The 10,092-nt window shown below is 53.4% G+C and overlaps 1 protein-coding gene across 1 annotated transcript; it reads right to left on the reverse strand.

Annotated features, from left to right (window-relative positions):
* AP2M1 (adaptor related protein complex 2 subunit mu 1) lies at positions 1-9,009 on the reverse strand. Its single transcript, XM_032407054.1, has 12 exons — positions 8,896-9,009; positions 6,707-6,823; positions 4,576-4,841; positions 3,738-3,820; positions 3,332-3,337; positions 2,996-3,131; positions 2,761-2,902; positions 2,353-2,472; positions 2,111-2,246; positions 1,911-2,008; positions 1,283-1,394; positions 1-611 (listed from the first exon to the last, which is right to left on the reverse strand). The coding sequence occupies exons 2-12, from the start codon at positions 6,778-6,780 to the stop codon at positions 477-479; spliced, it is 1,308 nt and encodes a 435-aa protein (XP_032262945.1). The 5' UTR covers positions 6,781-6,823; positions 8,896-9,009; the 3' UTR covers positions 1-476.
* Positions 9,010-10,092: the final 1,083 nt, after the last annotated feature.

Below are 10,092 nucleotides of genomic sequence, written 5' to 3' on the forward strand. Positions count from 1 at the left end.
TCCGCTCTACAGAGTTTATTGGGTTTATAACTGGACAAAGTCACACGTGTACAAAATGAAGCTCACACTATCCCAAAGCAGAGTAGGGATTGAGGGCTGGGGATCCGTTACTGGCCTTTGGGGGAGCTCCGAGGTGAGGGGCAGCCAACCCTCCCACTCCAGAGAGATGTGGCCACAGGGGAGGGGAGGAGAGGGAGCCCACCTGGCTTTGGTCACAGAACACAGAGCCTGGCATTGGGCCAGGGCAGACAGATGGATGGTGAAGTAGGAGCCCCAGAAACCACCCTGCCCAGGGAGCCCGGGGACTGCTCCACCTGTCCCGCTCGCAATGTGGTTGGTCCAGACCTAGACTCAGGGGCTGGTGCAAAGGGAAGGCAGCAAAGCAGGAGGGAGGAGACACTGAAGTGTGGTGGCCCAGGGCACCCAGACCTGTGGAAAAGGGCGGGTGGGGAGACAGGCTAGCTGCTACTAGGCAGCTAGCAGCGGGTCTCATAAATGCCGCTGCGGCCAATGTAGCGCACCCATTTGATGACATCGTGGTCGCTGTAGTTCAGCTTCGGTTCAAACACCTTCAAGTAGCGCACCTTGAGGCCAGAGGGTGCGAATGGCACCTGGGCAAAGGACAGCTCCAGTTAGGAATGTGGTCTTCCTCTCACAGCTGCTCTCCTCTGGGAAGTTCTGTAGCCCTGACCTACTTCATCTCTCTCTACTACAGGTGTTTGAATGCTTGGGGTCCTGAAAGAAGCTGGGGGAAGCTTAAGAAGAGTCTTCTTAAGAGGTTACTAAAGAAGAGAGCATATCCAAGAGTAACTAATATAATCACTTGGGTTTGAAGTCAGGCCTTGCCTGTGATAACCTGAATCAATTCCTTTAATCAGCAGGAGGCAACAACCAAAGACCCACTGTAGAACACACTTATCCTGCTCAATATTATGGGCTTAAAAAATAAGGTGGAGAAAATTATATGTCTAACATGCACAAAGCAAAGTCAGCCCATTCTCCTGTCTGTAAATAAACTTTGTGTCTTACTTGGCATTCAAGCAATCTAAATTTTTCCAAAAAATTGTTTTATGACAGCTTTAGAAGTCAAAGATATTTGTCAGTGTGAATAGCAATTTCTAGTAAGAGGCCTGAAGGGGGAAGGAATGGGTCTATGAATTAAAAGTCATTTCCCCTCTCTAGGTCTCATATGCAGGTAGCAAGGTACAGAAATTGACCTGAACAATCCTAAGATCTTTCTTAGCACACCCTGCCATGGCTCTAGGCCCCTCCTTTGCCGTACCTCAAAGTTCATGGAAATGGGGGGTCGAGCCCATTTCTTCTTGTCATTGGTGGGCAGAAGTTCAATCTCTGCGCTGATTTGCGATTCCTTCATGCCTGCCATGCGCTTGATCCTGGGAAGAGAGGGGCAATAAGCAGGAAGTGCCCCTGATAGCCTGGAGGAGTTTCAAGGTGGAGGGTGCCTTTTTGGAGGGGTCGGGGGAAGGGAACTGAAGAGCTTGTGGGAGGTGCTAGGACAAAAAGTATGGGGAAGAACCTGAGAACCACTTGCTAGGGAACTTTGGGTATGCTATTCCTTTAGCACTGTTGGCTGCAGTTTCAGCTTAGATACACAGGCATGCTATCCCCTGCTTTCTATTTCACAGAAATATTACAAGGGCAAACAGGGAAAACATGGAAACATTTTGATAAATAAATGCATGCATGCACCCAAGTGCAGGCATGTGCACACTCACACAGAGGTACAGGAGTGAGAGCACAAGCAGAGGTTCCTGGAGAAAAAGACAGGTACCCTCCCCCCACCCACAACACACACACTCTCTATCTCTCAAGACAATGAAGGTAAAACTTAAAAAGAGGGTACACCAAAGCATTTTGAGCCCTGCGGTGGCCTCGTGAAGGAGACTCACTTCCACACAATGGCGTTCTCGCTGGCCTTGTACTTGGCCTTCCCCTTCATGCAGATCACCTGTACCCCGCTTGTATTCAGTGGGGTTGGGATCCTCACCTAGAAGCGATACAACTGTCAGGGCGCTCTGTGAAGCCCTGACATCAGCTGCCTTTATACCTGGAGACAGTGCTTCCTCCTCCCCAAGTTCCCTGTTCTCACCTCAATCTTCTGAGCCAGTAATGAGGGCTTGAAATTGGACTTGATGACAACCTTAACCTCCAGCTTGGTGCGTCCCACTTCTCGCACTAGTGGGATCACCCGGAAAGGAAGGATGATGTCCTTGGTGGTACGATACCTTTAGGGGTGGGGAGCAAGGTTGGCATAGGAGAGCCTGTCCTCCTCCCTCTCCCCCATCTCTCTTGGCCAGCAGCACCCCCTGCCTCCTCACACCCCAATGGCACCTCATTAGCTCAAACTCTCCATCTGGTGGGATGAAGCTGATGCTGCGTTCAGAGTCAAACTTGCTGAGTCGCACACACTGGTGGAAGGTGCAGTCATCGATGGCAATTGATTGCTTCCCACTGCGAGCAGGGGCAGAAGGTCTCCTCGTTGGTACAGGAGTGTGGCAGGAGAGAGTTGGCTGGGACGCTGTCCCACCCCCAAAGGCTGCCACATCCTGGGTAAGGCCTGTGCTACAGACTATGGAAAGCTACCAGAATGGAGAAAGCTGGCAACCAGGCAAGCACACCCTCGGGAAGAGGAAGTCTGCATTACTGCAGAAATGGTATCTTGAAGGAACCTGTGATAGCCCAAGCCCTGCTCAGCCCTCCAAGGTCCACCCTCTCCCACCAGCAACCCTGCTCAGGCACCTCTTGCTTGTTTCATCAGCTGTGCCTTTGCCTTGCTTCTCAATGACAATCTTGTCATTCATCCCAAACTTGCACTCAGGCATGCCACTCAGGTAGCTCTTCATCACCACCCGGCCTGACACATGGGCGCTCAGCACCTGCCCTGGTGATAGACAGATACATGGGAACATTGGAGTTAGGACGAGAATCCTGCCCTGATCCTGCCTCTCTAGCTTCATCACGAGAGGGCTCTCACCCTGGGGGGACATGAGGAGGTTCACACTCTCCAGCACATCCAAGAAGAGCTCATTCCGGCGATACTTGATGCCCTCCCGCCGCCAGCCAATCTGCCCGGTCACCTGGCTGGTGATCTGGGATTGCTCTTCTTTTGTCTACATGGGGGGACAGAGAAAAATACTAATGGCCTCATTCCTCTTCACCTTCAATGATCCTGTCTCTATCCCCACTCCACTCATTCCCCCTCCCTTTTAGTCCCCACCCTGTAATTCATCCTCCCCATGAGCTCCATGCGGCAGGGCCCGAAGAAAACTGGAGCAAAGCTGTAAAGGTGGAAGCTGAGGGAACAGCTTACCTGATGCTGGAGGCCAAAGGGCCAATGTGATGCCCACAGGAAGCAGGAGGGGAGCACAGACGGGAAGCAGCAGGCAGAAAAGAAGAAGGCAGCTATAAGGCCTGGATCCTAGAGGAGGGCCCATGCTCTCTCCTCCTGAGGAACACCAGGCCTCCAGGGCAGCCCACACCCTTCCTTCCCCCAGTGCAGAAGGAAACTGCTTGAACTGTATTCCCAGTAACAGAGATGCTGAGTCAGCTGCTCCTAGGGTGGAGGGCCACATACAGCAAAATAGGCCCGCAATCATGGTAGAGGGCTCAGGCCAGCACTTCCTGTCAAAGGCGGGCTCTTGAGTCAGCTGGGACAAGGCTCCGGGGGGCTCAATGAGGATGGGCCCCACCCTTGCTGTGGCTGGCCCACTGAGTACCTGGCTCTTGATACCCTGCTGAGTGATGAAGGTTTTCAGTGCTCCTGTCTCTGAATTCTGTGGATAGCCAAAGTCCAGGATCTCTGCAAAAGGAAGGGAACCATCAGCCCCTGGAAAAAACTGAAGGCTCCTTCAGTCCAATCCCTCCCCTGGTCTGGACCTATCTGGCCAGCACAGCCCTAGAAGAGTATGGGATCATCTGCAGCAATGTCCTCTAGCTCTGTAGCATTTACTCTGGGATTTGTGCTTCATAAGAAAACATAATTAAAATGTCAGATTTTTTTCACAGAGAAAATCAGAAGAATCTCATGGATAGTGGGTAAGAGATCAAGAAGCACTGAGTCCTTAGAACACAGACACTGGGAAGGGAGAAAGACTCTGTTCCCTTAAATCATACCCTACAGAGGAACAGAGATAATGCAACCCCAGCAGTCGGTAATATCTCACCCTCCTTCAGGCTCTGAGGCAGCTGTTGAGATAGAAAGCTGGAAGGACAGTCAGTGAACTAAGGCCCAAACCACAAAGGTAAGAGGGAAATGTGCTTAACTGCAGGAGGCCCAGCTACCAAGCCCCACAGTTAGGTTCCTAGCCCCCTGAAAGATCTTTTGGTCCTCCGCCCCATCTCCCCATACCTCCACTCGCTAGCCTATTTCTGTGTTCTACTTCAGAGCAGCCTTTAGGGCTGAATTTAGACTGGCCTTTTCAGGGCTCAAAAGACCAGACAGTCAGGAAAGAAAGTTCACAGGACACTGGAGGGAACCTCACATGTGCCCCTACCTGCAGGCTAGGCCCCATCAGGTCCATCCCCACCCTGGGCCCACTGCCCTGCCAGCCTCACCATCCAGCAGCTCATATATGAGCACAAAATTGTTCTTGATGTTCTCCTCGCTGATCTTGCCAAAGTAGGCAGCCATTACGTCACACATCTTATAGAGGAATTCGAAGACCATGGCAGCATTGACATTCTGCTTGGTGACAGCTGCCAACCAGATGTTGGACCGCTTAACATGGAAGAAACTGGTGCGAGCGATGTTGGTGACGGGGCTGCGAACCTGCTGCCGGGCGTGGATAACATTGACCCGAAAGGCATCCACTGCATTCCTCCTGAGGGAAAAGGTACATAGGGGCTGCTCAGCACCCCATCAAACCTCACTCCATGGGGATCAACCACAGCTGCTAACAACCTTTCCCCCTTTCACTGCTTAAGTCTGACATGTACTCTGAAGCCAATGCCTAAACCACTGGGGCAGTTCCCTTGTGGCTCCCAGCAGAGGCATGGGAGTAGGGCCGGAGCTGAGCTGGTGTCTGAAGGCCACCAGAGACAGGGAAGTCAGGTGGGAATGACAGGAGGACAGGTGTGGTGTTAATAAAGTAAAGTCCATCAGGCTTAAGGAGGTATGTTCCCGACTCCCAGGCCTGGCCCCAATTTCCCAGCTGCCACCTCTCTAACTTCTCATTAAGCTCCAGGTCCAAATGAGAAAGATACCCTACTTCTTCTTCAGTTCTCCCACTTGTGATCCTACCAGTGGGGAGGCGTGGCTCTTCTGGAACTGAGACAAAGCCACCGTGACTTTGGAGAAGGCTCTAATCTACTGAGGAAGATGCACCAAGGGGCCATGGAGCTGGGCCATTCATTCCTGTCCAGGATCCAATTCCAGGACGAGTTCAGGGAATGAAAACAGATGAAGAAAACAATGATGGGGGGCAGGGCCCCCCACCCACCTGTGCCTGGGCGGCAGCTTGATAGGCTGCTTACCTATTGCTACGGCAGCCAATGAGATGGGATGAGAGAAATGACGCCAGCAAGAAGAGGAGAGTGACAGCAACGAGAGAGAGGATTAGACACACAACACACTGGGGTGGGCAGCAGACACCATGAGGTGGAAGCTGACGAGCAACAGGCAAGGGGTGGGAAAGCACAGCAAGGCACGCAAGACAGTATGTGCCCTGGCTTAAGCAGGTCCATCCAGGGCAGGAGGGAGTGCGGATGGGTGTAGCCAGCCAGGTTCAGGCAAGCCAGGCACTCCCACAACTCTAGTGCATGCCCACCACCAGCCAATGGACAAACAGCCACAAAGGCCAGGCCAGCCCACTAGCCAGGGAGCTGGGAGCCAAGGAGCTAGGGCACTGCAGCAGGCCCATTCTATAACTATCTATCCTAAGCTCTTAAAGGAAGAAAAACAGGGCAGCATGAACCAGAGGAGCCTAATCTCATTAGAGCTGCTGAGGCTAGGATGTGTCTCCTCACTCAGGAAAGAACAGCGGCATGCAGGGTGGGGCAGAATGAGAAGGCAGGCTGTGCCTCCTTGTTAAGGTCTGAGGGACCCAGAACAAGGAGCTCTTCCAGGTCTACTCTGATAGGCCAGAAAGGGCCACATGGCTCCCTGCCCTTCCCTCAGTGACCCGGAGAGTGCCTCAGGCTTGCTCACAACCTCTCTTCTAGGAGTGGCCCCAAGGAACTGAAAACAGCTGAGTCAGCAGCCTGCCTCCTCCTGAGAAAGGGAGTGGGAGAGGATTTGGCAGCCTGGAGAGGCTTTCAAGAGAATCCAGTGAAGGCTCTCACCATGAGAAGGGCTTCTGAGAGCAAGACTTAGACAGACTAGTACCACTAGCCTGGCCACTAACTTCAGCCCCTGGAGAAAGATCTCCCTCCTCAGAGGAGGAGGAATTAATCTGCCAGGGCAAAAGCACTCATTTCCAGCAAGTAGGTCTGTCACTAAGGGAAGCAGACGGCAGGAAGGGCAAGAGTTCCTAAGACTGTGGGGGCCATACCATTCCACAGGTCCCGCCTATTGCCAGGCCAATAGCACAGACCTAATGGGAACCAGGCTGTATTAGCTGAGCTTCTAGGATGCAGCAAGGGATGGGGGTGGCCCAAGTCAAGTCTCTGGTAGGAACGGACCTGGTCCTACATGCTGGGGAGGAGGGATGAAGGGTGGGGGCACAGCTGGCTCAGCCAGGGGACTCACCCGATGTCATCTCGGTAGACCCGGGAGATGAGCACCTCCCCCTTGTGATTATAGATGAATAAGCCTCCAATCATGGCGGCAGCTCAGTCTCCAAGGCCCATCGCTCTGAGAACAGACCTAGGACAGGCGGAGGCAGGGTAAGGGAAGGCCTGAGAACCTCTGCCAACATCCTCTGTGGGGCTGTGCAGGTCACTGGCTGGGCTTTTTTTCCTGACTCAACCCTCCAGTAAGTGACCCTGAAGCCCTCCCCAGGCATGCCCCTCCCCTTAGCCAGGCTCCAGTTCCTGTTTATCCCACACTGGAAAGGAGAAAGAAATGGAGAGGGACTTGGGCCCAGGATTCTAAGGCCATTTTGACCCTCCCTTTTCTGGGGCTGAGCCCAGAGAGTAGCCCCCTCCCCCTCTTCACAGTGCTGAGCTCAGCACGGATCCTTTTTGGCCCCTTCCTGTGCAGACTCTCACTCAGACTGTAGCCGGTGAGTCACTGTGAAGGCCTGCCTGCGGCTGCAGGAATGGCGGTAGGAATTACTCCACTTTGTTCAGGTCTGGGGCCCCCAGGCACAGCTTTAGGAGCACCCAGTCTCTCAGGCTCCACTACCCTTCTGAGAAGACTGCAGGGCCTGAACCTGCTGCTCTCTAATTCACAGAAGTCTAAACATTCCAGGAAAGGGTGTGCAGGGCGTGGGGAGGAGAGAAGGGAGGCCTTAGGCCCTGACACCAACCCAGGAGTGTGGCTCCAACCAATCCCAGGCAGTCAGATAAGCAGGCAAAAGAGCAGAGTAGAAAGGCCCCAGCCCTGGCAGACTACACTTCAATGACCCAAGCTGCTTATGAGTTATTTTTAACCACCTCCCTTTCAAAAAGGGAGGATCCCTCTCAGCTCCCAAAGGCAATAAAAATAAGGGGGTGGGGGGTGGCGGGTGAGGGTACAGTTCATAAAATGAAGAGATCAATCCAGCTGAAATTCTATGATTCCAGACCCATGACATAACTCATTTCTGGCCTGAGTACCTACAAGCAAGGGGCGGAATATGTGAATTATCCAAATTATTTGGGTCAAATTAATTTAGACTGTTTGCAAGGAGAAAAAGGGTTAATTTAGTTCTAGATTTCCTGAATTAGCTCTGGTATTAATTTCACAGGGCAGAGGGAGTTTAGTAGACTTTTCTAAACTGGAAAATAGAGCCTATTACTGTGGCCATCAGGGTCTCCCAAACTCAGTGAGAGGTCTCTCAAGGTGGTGGTGAACACATTTCACCCTTCAGTCCCAAAGAGGCTGGGAGAAGAAATGCAAAATGGAGATAGAGCCCTGAGCAAAGAAGCAAGTTCACAGGTATCAAGTGGTAGGGACCTCAGAGCACCAATGAGCAAAGGTGCGGCCCAGGGCAGGAAGGGAATACTGAGTTAAGGGGAAAGACTGGTAGAAACAGCCAGGCGGTCTACTTCAGGTGAGCCTGCAGCAGCAACAGGGCTGGGGGGAACATCTGGAGGAAGGAGTTTCCAGTGTGGCAAAGGTAAGGCTTTGAAGAGGAAAAAACAGTAGGGAGAGACTGACAGTGGTGAATAAGGGAAAGCTGGGGCTGCGTAACTTGCTTTGAGGTTCAAGCGTAGAGGCATGAGCGGGTGGTGGGCTTTTCGCCCTGGGGAGGAAGACATCGCGGGAAAAATATGGCTCCACGGGGGTGCGGGGGCTGTCACAGGCCTGAGGAAGAAGAGCCGCGGGGTGTCACTCAACTGGGAGGAGGGGGTACCGCAGGGTGGGAGGCTTGTCACAGTCCAAGGAGGCGGCACAAGGGGGTGTCACTGTCCTAGGAGATGGGGGAATTGTCCTTGCGCTGAGAGGAGGCGCCAAGGAGCGGGGGGGGGGGGGGGGGGGGCGCGCCGGGGGGGGGGGGGGGCGGGCGGGGGCCCGGGTAGGGGGGCGCCGCGCGGCGTCCCCGCTCTGGGAGGATTCCAGTAAGTCTCCCTCTCACGGGAGGCGCTGGACGGGTCAGGTGGAGGGCGCCGCTCCTGGCCCGTCCTGCAACCGCGCCCCGGGCGCCCCCGCCCCGCCGTCAGCTCCCTCCAGATCTGAAGGCTGAGGCCAGTCCCGGGTGTGGGCAGCTTTCCGCGTAGCGCAGTGCAGGGAAGGGCAAAGCTGGGCAGCGTGGTAGGCGTCCTCCCTCACCCCTGGCCAGATCCCGAGCTTACCTGGTGTCCGCGACCCCCTGCTCGGCCCGCCCGGCCACTCTCCAGATCCCAAGATGTCCGCCCACCCCCTGCTCGCTTGTCCGCTGCCTCGGCTTTCACTGCAGTGCCGCGGCCCCGCCCCGAACACAGTTGCGCGTGCGCGTCCAGCGATCGCGCCGACTACATATCCCGTCAGGCCCCTCGACCTTCTCGCTTACAATTTTAAGCTTTCTAGGTTTAGCAAAACTACAACTACCCGAATGCCTTCGGCTGGGAAGGCGTGCCTTGGGGGAGGGATAGGCGTGGCCTTATCCACCCTTTCACGAAATACACATCCCATCATACGCCACTCCACTCACTTCACTTTCCCCACTGAGCATTCTGGGAATTGTAGTCTGCAATCCATCCTGTTCCTATTTCAGTGTTTAGGAGAGCCTCAGAGAATTAATGCCATTTGTTGAAGCCCATCTGTCAAGCCTGAGATTGCTGTAGGCCTTTTCTGTCTCCGGAGTCCGAGGACTGGCTGTGCTCACTTTACACACACACGACTTGGCAGAAGTGTTTGTACTGAAATTCCTGCTTTCTAACACCACCTCTGATTCTCCCAAGAGTTTTTATCAAATATTTGTTTCAGACATGAGCCTTTTCCCAGGGTTCAAGACCCAAGTAAAAGGGCAGGGAGCAAGGAGGCAAATACTTGTAAGAAACTAGCCAAAGCTTTTCAACAATGTCTGTTCTATCCCAGCTATACATACGTATGTGACCTCTCAAGCCCAGGACCTGTGTCCCTTCTAGTGACAGCATATATGTTGCTTAAAAAACCGTTGGCAAGTTTAATTTAACTGGACATGGAATTTGAAATCCCCTCTCTGATGAACAGAGTTAATCTTCACATCCAAGCTGAGAAGAGACAGCAAACCCTCAGACATGAAAGGCCTACTTCCTCTTGCAGGACCTAAAGAAAATCTGTTAGCTCTTCTCTTTCTGTAGGGAGAGATGCCCTGCTGCCTTCACTGCTGCTGAGCCCATCATGGGAGGAAGGACAAAAAGGGGCAAACCTGGTTGCAAACCCTACTGTCCCAGCATCCTCCTGCTACAAGCCAGGACATGGCAGGATGAAGATCTGGTCTCCCTCAAACGGTGGTCACAGTGTGAATCCATTAAGTGACCGAATATAGGCATTTCTAATTCCTGAACCAGCACTCAAGGCTTCACTGC

This window comes from Phoca vitulina, unplaced genomic scaffold (genome assembly GCF_004348235.1).
Source record: "Phoca vitulina isolate PV1807 unplaced genomic scaffold, GSC_HSeal_1.0 scaffold8, whole genome shotgun sequence".
In the NCBI taxonomy this organism is placed as follows: Eukaryota; Metazoa; Chordata; class Mammalia; order Carnivora; family Phocidae; genus Phoca; species Phoca vitulina.

Bases quoted from the DNA above. Each gene is read 5' to 3' on its own strand.
- AP2M1 (XM_032407054.1), bottom strand. From the start codon at position 6,780: ATGATTGGAGGCTTATTCATCTATAATCACAAGGGGGAGGTGCTCATC. The intron at 2,903-2,995 runs GTGAGAGCCCTC...GTCTATCACCAG, and splicing joins CCTCCTCATGTCCCCCCAGG to GGCAGGTGCTGAGCGCCCAT. The intron at 1,395-1,910 runs GTGAGTCTCCTT...CTCTCTTCCCAG, and splicing joins GAGAACGCCATTGTGTGGAA to GATCAAGCGCATGGCAGGCA.